General features: G+C 37.9%; 1 protein-coding gene across 4 annotated transcripts in view; it reads right to left on the reverse strand.

Annotated features, from left to right (window-relative positions):
• Window positions 1–1,985: 1,985 nt before the first annotated feature.
• Window positions 1,986–17,692, reverse strand: part of SMAD2 (SMAD family member 2) — a 40,124-nt gene continuing 24,417 nt past the window's right edge. For 2 of the 4 annotated variants that reach the window (XM_026865555.1, XM_026865557.1), the window contains exons 2-10: window positions 17,436–17,525; window positions 16,097–16,290; window positions 15,495–15,629; window positions 12,278–12,352; window positions 10,916–10,969; window positions 9,627–9,839; window positions 7,722–7,859; window positions 7,419–7,563; window positions 1,986–3,900 (exon numbers count right to left, since the gene is read on the reverse strand). In XM_026865555.1, the coding sequence (XP_026721356.1) occupies window positions 3,777–3,900; window positions 7,419–7,563; window positions 7,722–7,859; window positions 9,627–9,839; window positions 10,916–10,969; window positions 12,278–12,352; window positions 15,495–15,629; window positions 16,097–16,290; window positions 17,436–17,525 (1,168 nt within the window). In that variant the 3' untranslated portion in view covers window positions 1,986–3,776. The remainder of the gene's footprint in view (window positions 3,901–7,418; window positions 7,564–7,721; window positions 7,860–9,626; window positions 9,840–10,915; window positions 10,970–12,277; window positions 12,353–15,494; window positions 15,630–16,096; window positions 16,291–17,435; window positions 17,526–17,692) is intronic. The other 2 variants (XM_026865556.1, XM_026865558.1) reach the window with 2 other exon arrangements.

Genomic DNA, 17,692 nt, shown 5'->3' on the forward strand with positions numbered 1-17,692 from the left:
AGTTTGAAGGTTAAAACAAAACACTTACAGTTCACTGTGCCAACAATTTAGAGCTGCAGATGATTATCAAACCTTCAAACTTCACACCCTCCCACTTCAACATGAAAAGTCAAGTTGGACACATGGAAATAAAAAGCTTAGTGAAGGTTGCAATTTCTAGTTTTTACTGTGTAAATTAGTTTAAAGCTATTATTCCTAAACATCTAAGCTGACTACTTTGATAGGAACCAAGAACCTTTTAAGGCAGGTATTCATATTTACACTTTATGCATTTAAATCAGGCACCTCAGCCAGCTGCCTCAGCTCTCTACCAGAGAGCAATTCAGAGCCCCAAATTCAGACTCTACCTCTCCCTGCTGACTATATAGGGAGTCTGAAGTTGAACTATTTAAGCTGCTTGTCTGCAATCACTCTCAGGGAGGTTAAGTTCTGATTAAGCACAACATCCTGAATAAGAACAAGAAAACACCACAGCACTCACAATGTTCTAGATTTGTGTAACAGCACCTGGAAGCCAAAGGATCTGAGCAAAACACTAAGTAACAGTAGAGCATTCCTGTTGCTTACCACCTAGATAGGAAACACACACAAAAGAAAGGAGGAAATAGAGAGAGATGGTTCTTTACTAGCAATTCTCAACAGTTTAAAGGTGCCATGGTCCAGGCATTCGACACTGTTCTCAAAGCTTCAGCCCTGGAAAAACTGCTAAATGTCACTGTTGTTTCTTTGGAGGGGGAAGGGTTCCGAAATGTCAGCTCAGGGCATCCAAGCTGCTAAAAGGCAATTCAAAAAATAATTTATAGGCTTGGGTGTTTACATCAACTACCTGGTTTTTGATTACTTGGCTTTGGCAGTATTATGAAAATCAACCTCAGTCAGGGCTAGTGATGAGGGAGATCAGAACCCAGGCACATGGAATCCCAATCCAAACTTAAATCAACAGTTATATGCAGAGTTCTTCCAGTTTCATGATACAGATAAGCAGCTGGCTACTCAAAGTACCAAGCAGGGGGTACTCAAATGGAGGTAAGTATTTTACTGAACAGAATGGCCTAACTGAAAACAATAATTTACTTTACATTTGTACTCTGGATATCGGTACTCTGACTGTCAGAACAGCAGAGGGATGAAGTCACATTCCTTAAGTACCACAGGCATTCTACATTACGATGCTTTGAGCAGTCACTGGTCAGATTTGAGGAAGAGCAGAACAGTGGGATAAGTCAGAAGGGCACTGGATTAAGAAACAGGAGTAGGTTAAAGTTACTCAAGAACTGCCAAAGGCACTTAAATGAAATACAGGCAAGCAAACATTTTGAAGGCAATAAGCTCCCTTATTCCACTAAGCTGTGGCTGAAACAGTAATGTCAGTCGAGAATATTTCAGAGGTACTAACAGAAGTCAAAATAGTGAGTTATACAGACTGATGGCCTCGCACACTGGCAGCACCTCAGGTCCACAGATAATGTCTTCAGTGTCCTTGTGTGAAAAGGACTGAAAGCACACACCAAAAAAAGGGCAGTCAAGGTTATTACCATGTTCAAGGTCAAGAAGATAATATAGCCATAGTGAAAGAACACATGTAGAAATCCACAGTAAGGACACTACAGAATTAGGTCACCCAACTGATTCAAGTTGCAACCTGCCCATAAATGCAACAGAATCTTTCACCCAGACAAGTTGTTCTTATCTGACTGTTTGGCAGGTGAAAGTAAACATCAGAGCTAGTAGGATGCAATTTGATTGTGGTAGAAAAAAAAAAAACACAACAAAAAAAACACCTGCTTTAATAAACTCCGTATCACTGAACGCACACGGATCCAGAACCTCCACCGTAGGTGTATAAGAAGCAGTTTTAACATCTAACCGCACCTTTCCAGCCACAACACGCAGGACACTTGTGCCATTCATTTGGGTGGATTAGAATGATTCCTAACCTTCCACAGAAAACACATGCAGCGATTAATAAAAAAGAACAACCATCATGAGAATTAAAACTTTTATTAGTGTATTCACATATTAGGCAAATGCAACACGCATGAAGCTTATTTCTTAGGTTCACAAGTTCTACCAATACATTAGTCTACTGGTAAAACTAGCACAAACTGGTAACTGCTTTGCCAATTTTTTTAAAGGTGTCCGGCTCACTTTTCCAAGGCTTGATTTTTGGTATTGCTTCTATGCCCTAGTCGTTACGGCATAAAAATATCCATCACTATCATCAATTCATTCAACTGATTAAAAGCTGTAACACTGGCCACATTTTATTCTCAAAGCTAAGTTATCACTAGCTGTACTTACAAAGTACAGTACTAGTGTAATGGATGAAACAATGGGAAAAAACAGACAAAGGCAATCCTGCTACTGCCACAATAACAAAAGAATGACAGACAGCTAGATCACAAGATTGTTAGTAAGATGTATATTTTTCAAGTCAGAATAACCCTTCTATACAGTTTCCCAACCCTTCCCCAACCCAGACTTATTTGTAGAATATATTTCAGAATATTTTTAATATGGTGCAGCTGTAGTGTCCAAGGGTTCACAATAACATGCACTGTCACGAAGAACCTAGAAGTCCTCCTTCGCTGGTCATACCTCAGCAACCACTATCCTAGAGGTTTTGCAGAAGCAACTACTTTTAATAACAAGGCCCGTTATGACATAATGAATGCGTATGATCTGGTATGTAAGTAAGCTATACAAAGCCACTCAGATCAGAAATTTAAATTGTTACTGAAATATGTTAAGAAGCTGCATCTATTTAAAACCTATACGAAAGAGTCTAGTTTACCCTGGGAATAGATTTTTCAAGGTATTTGGCTCCAGAAGCTAAAACCCATGATTTTTAGTGACATCTGTTTAATGAAAAAATACAGATGCAAGAGGTAAGCCAATAACCTTGCATACTTAATGCAGTATCCAATGTTACAGTAAATTCTAATTCTATGAGAAAAGCTACTGTGTTCCATGATTCAAGGTACAAAAACATCACTAATTATATCTGTGCCAGCAATATTGCTGGCAACAGATGCATCAACTCAGATGGGTAGGGAAAAGTAGACTCCTAGTGTGATGGATACCTGGAATTTATAATATGAATTCATTTTAGGCCCCATTAAGCATATAAAGTGTCTTAAGATTTCACAGATGAATCTTAGGACATTTCTTTCCCTTCCAATGGAGGGATTTTCTTTTTCTTTAAGAAGGCAGCAAAAAGGTAAGCTTTTCTACAAGGAAAGTCTGCTTTTTATGTTTAGGACAACTCGAAAACCTGCTTATATAAAAAAAATATAAAAGAATAAAGGAGTCTTGGAATTTTATGAGAGATTTGCCCCAATCAGAAAACAAATGACTATTTATGGGAACTAAAATGTAGAACAGCACAATACTGTGATATTTGAGATCATTATACATTACCTGTACATATACTTAGCTACTCATGTTATTGATAAACCATTAGGACACTCAATTATATACCCAATAAAAACACCATTAAGAGTCTTTAGAACTGTCCCTTCTTCTTTCTGAAGAAGGCATTTCTATACACTAAATTTTCATCTAGAATCAGAGTATAGGAAACAGAATCCACAAGGTGCTTTAATTGATGAGACCTCAAGTGCTGTTTTTCTTTTTTTTTTTTTTTTTTTTAAAAACCTTTTTGGATAGTAAACAGTTCATGGGGACCACACACAAATACTACGACAGACGAGCTGTTATCTTAAGTCTGTTGATTGGACTTGATATTTAGCCCACTGGTAATGGAGGAAGGAGTTTTATGACATGCTGGAGCAGCGTACTGAAGGGGAGCCCATCTGAGTCAATACTTTGTCCAACCACTGTAGAGGTCCATTCAGATGAAGTTCAATCCAGCAAGGAGTGCTTGTTACTGTCTGCCGCCTAGAAAATAAAGAATAAGAAAGTCAGAAATCAGCTTTGGCTGCCATAAAGTTCTCCATCATATGATCAAATATGTTTCCATCCATATAAAGATAAAAACCTGCAACCATTACCATAACTGTCACTAAGCTTTGTTCAGACACTGAAGAAAAAACCCAAACAAATGAAACACCCAAAACACCCCACATCTGTAAGACACATCAATAATTACATGCTTATCGTAATACATTGAGAATATTCTGCTCTGGAGAATAAGATAAGAACTGCAGCATCTGCTTCAAGTGCCACACCAAAAAACCTTACCTCTAAAATGAAATTCAAAACTGAAGATTGTCCAACCAACATGGTGCTTGCTGTGTGGCAGCTGTATCTTAACCTTCAAAGGGTCTGCATGAATAGCTGGGTTTGAATTTTGTAGATAACTACTGAGAGATACAGAGTAGAAGCACTTGGCTCTGCACTGTCAGCATGGCCAAGCAGCACAGTATTATTACTGTAATCCTAAGGTCTGGGTTTTTGGAGCAATTGACAAGATAAATGTATAAGGAAACTGTTAGATGTTGTCAGAAACACTATGTCAAAACACAGCGTGCAGTTATACTGTGCCAACTGATGCTATCTCAAAGGAAGACCAAACGATCTCTGATTTCCTGTAATCTTACACTTCTACATGTTTTGTACTGTAACATCCTCACACAAACAATTCAAGTAAAAAGTGTGTTTCCCTTGTTTTCTACATAAACTTGCCTATAATTTTCCACAATAGAAGCCCTTAACTAAACACCATATAGAAAGCCTCAGTAAAGCTGAAGGACTGACAACTACAGAAACTTCCTTCACTCTCCCATATAACCTTGTTCAGAGACGTGTTACTCAAAAATCTTCCTTCTCATCTCCAAAGTAAAGAAATCAGTATTGAACATACTTTGCCTGAGAAAATCCTGCTACTTCACTGTACCTACTCCAGGCATGGGAGTCTTCCCAAACTAGACTGGCAAGACTACTGTTGCTAAGCCAGTTTTTCCTAGTAATTCTAGCTATCCCAAAGTCAAAGTAAGGAGGCATTAAGATTCAAAGGCAGCAGATTACTCAGGCACAAACCCAGCCCCTTAATTTTTACTGTCAGCACTGCAATCCTTTGCTTTAAGGAAATCTGTTTATATAAACTGAGGAACTGAAAAGGCAGAAAGATTAAGCCAGTGAGAGGATGGATTTCAGAAGTTGTCTGTGGTTTCACATTTTCTAGGAGAAGAAAGCGGCTGGCGTCTGTGCTCTCTCAGCACTCTAAAAAGCATTGTTATCTTAGCCCCAAATGCCTATGCCAAAACAAAGTGATCCAATAGAAGAACAATCTAAACCACAGGAAATACAATTCCATTTAGTCTTGAATCCTCTCTGAAAGAAGGAAGTTCATTATTCCACTGCTGTCAAGTCCCCTACAATGTGTTCCACAACATACTTCCTCAAAATGTTACAACTGGTTCTGTTCAACAACCCTGGCTTTGCACTACACTGACAAAAGTTGATAGAATAGCAATAGGCACTTAGCAGCCATCTTGAAGGTAAAACTCAGCCTCATTTAGCCATAGATTTCCCATTCATGTATCACTAAGTCTCTTCTGTACTTCTCTCTACTTAACTTTCTTCAGAAGATGATCCTAGACCTGGATAGTTCCTGTGCTAACGTGAACATTAGTCTGCTGAGCTGAGCCATCATCTTCAATACAACATGTATCAAGCAAAAAGCTATAAGCTATTTTGTCTACTAAGCTTATAAAATCTACCACCTTGCCATACCTGCACATTTATTCACATATGCCACATGCCTAAAATGTAAGTAATGCTTTGGCTTTGCCAAAACCCATTCTATGAGAAAGGTTTTTGACATAACAACCAAGCATGGAAGTTTTAACAAGAATGATGGATTTACAGTGCTTCCTGGTCTACTTTGACAATTCAGACTACACTCATTAAAATTCAAGGTTGTGTTTGCAGGAGTAACCTCTTCTTGCTTTAACTGTGACTGCAGCATAACTTAAAAGTTTTCTGCAATAAGTTATTAGCACCATCTTAAACAGAAACGCAAAGAAACTAGTTCAGCATTATGTCAGTTTCTGTGCCGTTCTGGCAGTGTTTCCACTGGAGCTTTTTCAACCCTATGATCTCTGAACCGTTTATAGACTACTAACAACCAACATTCTCCCTCCTTAGAAATAACTTTACCAAAATCCTCCCCACTGTTTTAACTCGGTACTTACACTCACTCACTTCAAGATGACTCCATATAATCTGACTGATTAAGCCTTTCTTCTATTCCGATTTGAATGTTGTATTTAATTATGCGTAAGTGTATACATACTCCTTTTGAGCCAAATCCAACAATTCTTTAAACCTGAGCCAGATTCCTTCTTGTGTACCTCTTGTTAACAAAGAGGTACCAATTTATTCCACTACTCAAATTTCTCATTTCATCTAATTAGGCTTTTACAAAATTGGCTTCATTTAGCAGAGAAGCCTCCCCCACGTACTGACACTGCTATTTACATTTATATATTTCAAGAGCAGATAAAGGAATCAAAACCCCAGGATTCACAGTGGAATCTACATGTCATTATTCATCTTCAGAAATTGTATGGATTAAAAAAAAGATTCTGTGCTGCAATACCGTACTGATATGTCAGACTTCTTTCTTTCCTTGGACAATTTCTAGAGAGGTTTAAGGGATTTGTTTAAAACCACATCTCTAGCTCTCCGAAATAATGATATCTTTAATACTGCTCAGTTAGAAGTCAATTCCTTTTCTTCCCAAATTCCCACACTACATTAAAAGCAGGCACTGTCCTCAATTATAGCTCTTAGTCTGTGCTAATAGAGAATACAATTGGAATCTATTCAATAGCAAATAATAGACTGTTTTTTTCCACTCAAAAAACTGTTTTTAGCAGTTTTACTACATAAACACAGCCATTTTACTCATGCAAAGTTTTTTCCACTACAACTTCCAAAATATTTGCCATCTCTTAGATGTTCTCCAGCTGTTTTCTTCTGCAGAATACACTCCAAGTGATTCCAATTCTTTCTGTCGGGTACTATGAACAGCATCCCGCACCACAACCTAACTAACTCATTATACACCCTATAGAACATGGCAGAGACCAGACTGACTGTACATCTAACAAATAATCCCTCCACAGCACAAACTGTGAAACTTGTAGATATTGTCAGTGGTTTCACCACAATAAGCAAGGAAGCAGGACTGAGTGAGGAAACGGAACTTTGACAACATCCCTTGCTCAAGAGCTGACTTCAATGCAATACTAAAATCAGCTTAATGGTCTTTATGACTTAGGTGCTCCATAGCTGAGGGGGAGAAAGGAAAATATGGGTTCAACTCAGAGACAGCATATCTACAATAACAGTAAGAAGCCTGTACGTATGGCTTTCAAGCCAGGCAAAAATAGCGTAGTAGTGAAAGAAGAAAAATTATTAACTTTAAAAGCAAAGGGGCTTTTTCTTACCTGTATTCAGCTCCCCATCCTTTAACAAAACTCATTCTTATGGTACACATTCTAGTAAGTTGATAAACGGCTTCAAAACCCTGATTCACAGATTGAGCCAGAAGAGCAGCAAATTCTTGGTTATTAAAGATTTTCAGATTGCATCCTATAAATAAATGAGTCAAAAGGGTACCATCACTGAATACTTGTGTTTGCTACACAGAAGCCCAAAACTACAAAGAAACTATCAACAGGAAAACAAATGTCATCCAATGAATACATTCAATGGATAATTTTACGTGAGACCTTTGGTAGGCTACTAACCTGGTGGAATTTTGCACACGGTTGCAGGATGCCAGCCATATCTTTGATTACAGTTGGGGCTCTGAACAAAAATCGCACTATCACTTAGGCACTCAGCAAAAACTTCTCCACCAATGTAATAGAGACGTACTCCCCTCCCTGTAGCAAAATCCAAAGGAACTCTAGTTATGGTATGACCTGAGCAGATTAACAACCAAGGTTTTTCTTTACAACAGGAACAGGTTTGCATCTTGAATTATCTACAGGACCACACTGCTGGGCTGACAGCTGTAGCAGGAGCAAAAACACAATTAACTTGCATTTTTCATCCACAAACACACAATATTTGAAGGAGAAGCAGAATAATCTTTGGGCAAGGGTGAGAAAGAATTTTCTAGCCATGTAATGGCTTTTAACCAAATCCAAGTTAGGAAGCAGTACTCATTACCAAGTAACTTTTTCACTTAAATACCAAAACTGAAATAAAACTATTAGATCCAATAGAATTAAAACTTGTGCTAATATTAAAATGTTGTATGTGAAGTGGCACAGGCCACTATGGCAAAAAAGGAAAACACATGTATTCCCCTTTGACACTCTCTGCTTACATGCACCCACACTATTTCACAAACCACTGCATACCCCTTCCCTGTACTATGACAAAAACAACAGGACTTCATTTAGCCCTATTACAAAAAAATACCCCTAAGAAATCCTATTGTTCACTTTCAAATTGTTGATTCTTGTTCTCCAAGTGGAAAATAATCTGTATGGGTTATTTCTAGCAGAAGATAACTAATGTACAATTGATCTCACAAAGAAAACTATTTATAATTAACACATCCTTTCATAGTTTCTCTTCCCCCTTTTTTTTAAAAACTATTTTTCAAACAAAATGCGAGCTGCCCTATAAAAAAAAAAATGTGAGAGCTCCTCACATTTTTCCTTTTCTTCATCATTGACCATTTTGATCAGTCAGCACAGGTACAGCCTGGGTTCCTGAACATCTAAAATTTTATTAGATATGCATTTGGATTTGGCATACAGGGAGTCAGCAGGTTCTACTAAAGAGGTTGAACTTTTTTACTAAACGTAAACCCAAAGAAAAATCTTGTAAACGTTGGTAAATAAAAAAATCCAGGGAAAAATAAAAGGAAAAAAAAAAGGAAGTAGTTTAACGAAGAACTTAAAGGCAAGATGCCGCACTGTGGAAAACAATATCTTTTACTGACCATTACAAAGAAAATCCTAGTCATGTCAAAGCAGTGTGTTATTAATGGCAGCTTTTCCCATTTCAGAATTCAAGAAGTACTACCAATGTCCATTCCATATTTTATAAATTAGAATAAACTAAGCAACATGTTAATATTTTGTAATTAAAGCTTAAATTTAAATTATAAGCAACTCTGAATATAAACACTACCCAGGTCAGAGTTGTCCAACAAGGAGATCAAAACCCAAAAACCTGCCCCTCAGGATGCTTTGGTGCATCATCTTTTTCCAGAAGGCAGAGAACAGCAACGTGATCAACAAAAGTCCCACAGAGCAGAGTGGCTTCCTCCTGTGCCACGCTCAGCTGGCAGCTGTGTGACTGCTGCTGCCACCGACTTAGTGGCTACTGACTGAGCAAAGGCAGCTCCTTTCAGCTCCAGCCATTGCTACCTCTCTTCCCAACTGCAACTGGCTGTGGAAGCAGAAGCTGCTACATTTCTCCCTGATTTCAGAAGTGGTGACCTCTGTGCCTTTCCACTTCTGTACTTGGCAGGAGACCAAGCTCTCCCTTGCAAGCCTCAAGAGAAGTTCAATGGCTGGCTGCACAAGGGTGAAAGGAACCCAACGCACAGATCTGCCCATCCTACCTGGGTCATTCCAGATAATTTAATGGCTAAAATGAAATTAAATAGTCAAAAGATCAAAGATTTTTACCTATGTGCCGCCTCGTCATTTCCACTGTAGCATTTCTGTTTACATTGGAAAGCAGACCTAGACAAAATCGTTCTGAATTTGATGGATCTGTAAAGCCATCTACGGTCAGGGAAGGCTGTGATGCATGGAAGGTTTCTCCCACTCTTTGATTCAATTCATAATATGCTATTGAACACCAAAATGCAGGCTCCGAGTAAGTAACTGGTTGCAAGTCTAAAAAAAATTTTAAAAGATAAGCTTAACACAGAATTTGAGACTGAAAAGAAATTTATCTGCCCTGTTATTCAGCCCTTCTGGAAATGACAGCGGTAGTCTCCTCAAACTACTCAAATTGTGTTTTCCTTGCTGTCATTTTCACCCACCCCGGTAAACAGAATGGAATTCAATATTCCACACCAGGGAAGGAGGAGGGGAAGAAGTGATCTAATTTGACCACAACTGTCGTAGTTCAGTACTTGCATTTTGCTCAGCAAAATCATTAAGCTAGTGTTGCTGTGAGTGCCAGACGTTGAGACATTTCTGTTGCCTTTCTGTAATTTGCAAACGTTTTGGCACCATTAAAGAAAAGATTAAACTATCAAACACTGAACCACACAAAGGAAAAAACTATTAATATGAAAATGATGTTCCCTCATATTACACTAGATCTTATACTGTCTATTTACAGCTCTAAGCTCCTTTTACTCTCCCCTACCAGGGCTCAGTATTCTCCCTGTGCATCTTCAGCCTTTCCTGTGCTGCTTCCCCATTTTACCTACCCTAATTACTTACTCAGCGTTCTGAACAGCATTTTCCTGTCACATCCTGTCACCGTTCCTTAAACAAACCCAAGGGAATCTGATTTTCTTGAGGCATTTATAGACACACAGTGGTGGCACCTGATCAAAGCAGGTGGGCAACTATATGTGTGAGCAACGACTGTGCTGTGGTCACACAGTCATGAAACAGTACATGAGAAGAGCAACAGAACACATACAAGGGAGACAGCAAGTCTGGGCAGCACTATGGATAGGTGTTCTGTCCTTTAAACTATTTATTTTATAAATGCTGTTCCTGCACACACAACCATATTATTTTTTCTCTTTGCTAGAAGCTCAACAGTTACAGAATTAGAGTACTGGTTAACAAGTTATAAACCCAGCCCTATTATGTTTATCGTCAGGAAGCCAACCCAATAGTCTTCTCCTAATACAGCTCTTACTTTTATAAAGTACATTTTCATTTTTAATTATATCTATAAAGAAGAGTCATCACACACAGAGAAACAATTAAAAGTATTTTCAGCTTACCCAAGCTATGATTAACAGGGGAGAGAGTACTAGGAGACAGCTCTGCTGGAGATCCTGTTGAAGCAATAAAGATTGTTTCAGAGCAAATGATTCTTGCTATTTCAGATGGATAGGTATGACCACTATCTAGATAATAGTTTCACATTAAAATTCTTTGGAACAAGAAACCTCAGAAATCCTACAACCAGTTTTCCAGCATGTCACATGCTTATTCAGAATTAAGATTACATTTAATTTTCCAGACTCATGGGAACCTACCCCTCCTTGTAAAGACTCGATTAACATCTTAGCATTGTATTTGGCAGAGCTCTCACTTCATGCACACTCTGTGAATGTAACTATTTATGCACCTCTCCAGTGAGAAGGTAGCGACTTCTTCCCAAATTCAGTGAAAAAAAGCTAAGAAAAAGTGGACGAGACAAGAAAGATATTACCTCTCTATTCTCAAAGGAGAGGATTTATCTCTAGAAAAGAACAAGCTGGATTTCCTCATTTGAGGAAACTATTCTTTCCTGGAAGGAGGAACAAAAACACTCAGAAAATCATGAACTCTCCAGCTCTATTTGTGCACTAGTAGGCAAAATACAGAGAGGTTTTACACAGAAACATTCTTACAAGGATTGCTGATGTCAGGCTTTTTTAATTAAGGTGTCTATTGTCACATAGTGGGAAAATATTGCAGTTCTTACAGAAACAAGCGCAGTTGATTCCAATTAACGGGGAAAAGGTTGCTAACATTACCTAACCAAACACAGACACAATTCTGCCAGCACATAGCAGGAGGTTCTTATACAGAACATTAACTGTGCTTTGTCCAAGCCTAAAGCCAACCAGATTATCCAGAAACCCTTTCATACAAAGGCACAAATGCTTAATGTTTCTACTGTTTTTTTCAATAGAGCCTTCCATATAAGAATTCATTTGAAACATGGCAGAAGTGACAAGGTTGTCAAGAGTTCAGAGATTGGTTCTCAAAATGCAGCATTTCTGTAACTTGTTTAGGCCAACAGATATTCTGCTTCAATGAACCTGTTTCCAGAAGGTAAAAAGTTAGGGGTAAATCGAAACCAGTCAGCTATTAAAATCTATTTTAAGTCTTTCTGATGAAGACTTAAGACCTGTATGTTTTTGTTACAAAACAAATGAAATGTACTTAATATGGCACAGAATGTTTTAAAAGCATTCCCCTAGTGGAAAATTATTTTCTTCACAAAAGAGTGAAAGTGATATTTTAAACAGAAACCACCAGGTTGTACAGAGTGCTACTGCCATCACTATTTGGGCTGAATTCATGTGCTAATGCAGAGGGATCACAACCAGTAATCCTAAGTCTTCAAAGTAGTGAAAAAACAGAAGTTTTACCTGTATCCATGCTTTGGTTCAACTGCTGGTCACTTGTTTCTCCATCTTCACTGATATATCCTGGAGGTGGTGTTTCTGTCAAAAAAAAAATATCCACCTATTGATTCAATAACTAGAGAAATTTGTAAGATTTAGCATTTAGGGGTTTTGTCAAGTCTTCATGAGCTCCATATGATACCTGAACACTGAATTAGAATTTAATTTTGCTGTCCCTTTTTCCTTCCAGTAGGGCTTCCAACCCATTACCTGCCTTATTGTCTATGTAAAATGTATCATCTCTTGTACGCCAGTCAATTGCTCCAATATGTTATATAATTAACAGCTAATCCTTGTTTGTGCTATTTAAGACAAGATACTTTCACTACAATGAGTAACAATTTTGCAATTGTGATCAACAGCTTTCACATTTAGTAGAATTACAAATGAAAAAACCATCTGGTGACTTCTACAAAAAAAAAAAAGTTGTCTTTATGCAGTATAACCACCAGATCAGATACCCTCCCACGCTTTATAGAAATTGCTAGATTTAAAGGTCACCTTTCAGTTCAATCCCCAAATCCATTTTTCTTCAATACTCAACAGTTGATTTCACTCATTAATGATAACTACATTATCTAACTAGTTACACTGCACAAGTTTTATTATCATTATTATTACACCCAAGCTCCACTAAAATGATCATCTATTCTTTTAACTGGCTTTCTTTAAAGATGGAGTTTCACAGACTGAAGTGAACTCAAGACTGAAGCATTCTGATACTAGAAACTGTGTCTAATTCCACAGAAATATCTTCAAAACCCAGGAGAGCATGGTTGTTCCTTTTCTCCAATCAAGATGTACTTTGCAATCCAGATAATGAGTTAACCAACTGCCTTTCAGGAAATAATTTTCTTTGAACTGGGCAAATGTCTTTTCCTATATATTAAAGGCAAAACCCGGGTTTCTTTAGTGAGAGTGTTTGAAGGTAACTATCTCTACAATCACTTTAAAATTGTCTTTGAGACATCTGAGGGATTAAACATATTTAATTATATTATTACCTAACAGCAGAAATATAAAGATAAAGCCTTTTGCTTAAGAATTAGAATAAAATTATATCAAATATCGTGTCTGAGATTTACAGCAATATAGTAAGATCAGAAGGAAGTCAGCAAGAGGAAACTAGATGAAGTCAGTTGATTAAATAAAAATGAACCGAAATAATTATAGCTTTGGTTCATTCTGTAAAACTATTGTGCTAAATACTGGTACGACAAAAATTCAAGTGAGAATTTAGAAGAAAGATTAAGGGGAATCTTTACTAGCAAGAAGCATAATGACAAAAATCATACTCATTTTGAACATTTTTATAGAATTCATTGTGATAAAGTGGACTCCACCCATCTCCAAATCATTCATTATAGTTAAGCCCACAGCCATGGTAAAAGGTCGGTAACCATTTCCAATCCAACCCAGGCCTCCTGTTTCCAGTTGCTAATCTAGGCACTTCGGCACAGATTATTCTTCCTATCTAGCCTGTCTGAACAGAGATTTCCTCAACCTAGTACTACCTATTAATACTGTTTAAGGGTCAGAGGTTGAACACCACCACCCTGGCTGGAAATAAACGCTCAAGTGCAGCATTAAAAATTCCTCACAGAGCTGAATGCTGCCACAAGTCTGGACACTGCAGCTCAGTGCATGCGTAACCTGAAAGGGAATATAAAGCCCCAAAGGCCACCCTGCACCTCCACGACTGCCATGTTCCCAGCTGTAGGTGAAACCCACCTCTCCGTAGACCAAGTACTGAGACAGTGTTGTGGTGCAAAACTAGTAGAGTTGTTAGTCTGGCCTACCACTAGAGAAAACGGTTCTCTGAAGCAGGCTGTCAGGACACACAAGACTTACCAGAACCTAACTAAGTATTAAATATTAAGTTAGCAAGGTCAAATAAAGTAAGATGCCATGATATAAAGACAACAGGAGGATGTCAGTGACAAAGAGGAGGTAGCAAGGTGTGGTTAGCTGCATAAACACTTGAAGATCATGTGAATACCCACAACTGCCTTGAACAGACTTCCTGCAAATAACTACCTAGTTGCTTCAGCACATTTCCCTAACACTGGATTTTCAAATGGTGGCTTTGCTGTAAGTTGTTTGCAAATGCTATCACAAGCCCTCAGATTGAGTCAAAGAAGTATATACAAGTTAAGAAAGCAACACCAACTTCTAGCACATTAAATTGCTCTTTAAAGTTCTGCTGTCCCTAGGTGCCCACAAATGTGGCATAAATTAAACAAAAGAGATCAAATTATCTGAATTTTTTTTGGTGCCATTTCAATTCCTGGATACATTTAAAGAAAACACAAGCAACATCCTCTTTTAAGACATGTAGAAACAATCTGTACATTGCACATATTTGAGTTTGAAGGCAGTCATCTTACTCTTCCAGAGTCCAGATCTGAATTTTCAGTTTGTTTGTAACACAGTTGCATTAAACATTTATGAGAAAACTTCAGCTTCGCTTGGTTCTATACTCCAGGCAACTTCCTGAAGAGACAGGAAACAGGAAGCTGGGGCAGGAAACAAAGGTCACTGATTTTATGTTTCAATAAGGGTACAGGCTTTTGGGTGAACTGTGGCAGATTACGCTTAGTACTGGTTTTGGGGTGGGGACGGGGCAAAAAGGGGGAGGAGGAATTCTTTAAGAGTTCAATATTGTTAGGTTATTCCTTCATACTAAAAAGACAGACCAGTATGCACACAACAGTACCAAATACACAAAGCAGACCTTGACTGATTGTGAACTACAGATCAAGCTACTTTTTAAGTCACTGTTTTGCAACTTAAAAAGTTTTCTCCACGTACTACACATGGTGAGACTGAGCAGCAGTTTACTACTCAGTCTCCAACACACAGCATTTGGCAACCCCTATATGTTTGTAAAATAGGCTTAAAGCATAAGGTGAAGGTCTCCTTTGTACTCATTAGCATTGTGAATCTTAAATAAGCTACCAGAGCCAAGTAAGCTACTGTGAAACCACAGCAATGTGGTTTCACACAGGACCATGTTCTGCAAACAGTGTTCACGTATTTCCATATAATTAATACTTGGAATCAACTAGATTTAATTCATTGGTGCATCTTCAACTAATGTGATCACTTAGGAGGATGAAATTACCATCTTCTAGTGGTACAATGTTAAGTGTACTGCTGGTGGTGGGAGTTAAGAAAATACCTGGTATGTAATTGCTCTGTGGTTCAATTCCAGCTGGAAAGTTAGTGTTTTCAGGAATGGAATGGGTATAGTCATCAAGAGGCGGCAGCTCCGTTAGAATCTCAGTGTGACGTGGCACTAGTACGGGAGGCAAGACTGGAAAAGCAAAATTCAAAGCATTAGTAAGACCCTCAAAATACACACGCTTCTGTGAGCTAAAAGGGGAAAAAAGAATCTAAAACATCTAACAATTTCTTAATGTGTTTTGAAATTTTCTGATTCTCAGTACTGCTAATACTGCAATTGTACTGCTTGCTACTAGAAGAATCTAGCAAAAGTAAGTCACTTCTGTTCTCCTTTTCAGTCTGGACCATTCTTAGCCAGCTGGAAACTGCTGGTGGTACTGAAGTGTTTATTAGGGATATCCAACACATTTTTAAAGATTCTTCAGCATCTTTACTATTAAAAATTTCCAGGGGATGGTATTCTCAAAAGCTGCATCTCTAAAAATCTTGTACTTCTGGCAAGAGAATGCATAATCTTTCTCTATTTTTAATTTAAAACATTACGCTGAACAAATGCATACAGATGCTGCTATATAAAGTCAGAAGCAGTCTTCCTACCTGGTGTCTCCACTCTCTGATAGTGGTAAGGGTTTACACATACTTCATCCTTTTTAAGATTAAAAGCATATTCACAGTTTTCAATTGCTTTAAGTTCATGGTGACTGTGAAGATCTGGCCAGCGCCACAAACGACAGTAAATAACATGTGGTAATCCTTTACGATGAGATACCTGTAGACGGCCATCGAGAGATCTATAGGGGAAAGATGTTGAAAAGTATTTACAGACTGCATGCTGTCTCTTAATCGGTCAAGCAACAGTGTACATACAGAGGATGGGTAGTTTCTTTATTTTCAGTGGATCAAGACTGTGAGGTGACATTCATACTCTTGTTAAAAGGCTTCAAATGTGATAAAAACGATGGTATCAAGCAGTGTCTTAACTTATTTTTGAGCTGCTCAAATTACTGCCAGTGAATTTAGAGTTCATTAAAAGCTACTTTACCTCCAACCAAGTATTTAGGATGATTGCTACATACAATTTTTTTTTAAATGCAGAAGACACTTAAAAAAATAAAATCAAATCACACACTTAATAGTCCCTTCCGCTGCTAAACCTCAAGGCTTTGCTGTGGCATGGATGCTTTATGGCTTTAAGCATAAGAATTCCCACAGGACTGCAAATAAGCCTATAAGCAGTCAGCTGCCCAAGTGATCCACATGGCAGTATAACAGTAATGCAAAAAGCATGAATGCACATCTTGTAAGGGCTCTACAGTTTTATCTTCTTGACTTCATCTGCCTTGCTACCAGCTGAAAATGTTTTGCTAGTTTTAAGACAGACTGCATATGCTTACACAAATGCAGATGTTTATGACTGTTATGGGATGGGAGACAAACCTCAATACACAAATCAAGCAATGTGACATGAAAAAATAAAGACCCTGTTTAGAATTTGCCCACCATTAACTACTGAAGAATTTGCAAACAATTCTTTAGTAGCTCGTATCTGAGCCAATTAGCAAGATTTAACTGAAAACATGTGGCATACAAAGCAGTTTAAACACTTTGTAAGATTAGGTCTAAAGAATTAAGTTTCCCAACTTTGTTAATATAAATACCAAATCACATTAGAGCTTGCATTTAACAAGTCTTCCCATTCTTTCAATAGCACTGGCGTAAAAAAGCAATATTCCAGAATTAGAATTTCATTGGTCAAAACATCAGCTGAGAACACTTGGATTTCTACACTGGCAAGCAAATATTTTAAAATGCTGTACCATGAGAGGCCTAGGAAGCATTTTAGTCTCCTTTACATCTAAAGCATCCCATTACAGACCCTCCAAAGCCATTCCCTCCCACAAGATTTCTATGATGCGAGAGAGGGCAGAATATTCACCTGGTTTGTTCAGAGAAGTTGTAAAGGCCTGTTGTATCCCACTGATCTATCGTGTTTGGTGTACTCAGTCCCCAAATTTCAGAGCAAGTGCTGTGCATAAATTGAAAACAAAAACAAAAAATTGGTATGAATATGGAACATGGTTATTCAAAACACCATGATGTCAAACATGGAAAAAATGTACAGAATACTTCCTTTCACATAGAAGATAGAGCACTGTTAGACTTGCATTTAAACTGACACCTCATGCTATATTT

Source organism: Athene cunicularia, assembly GCF_003259725.1.
Source record: "Athene cunicularia isolate RWA chromosome Z unlocalized genomic scaffold, athCun1 chrZ_part1, whole genome shotgun sequence".
NCBI lineage: Eukaryota > Metazoa > Chordata > Aves > Strigiformes > Strigidae > Athene > Athene cunicularia.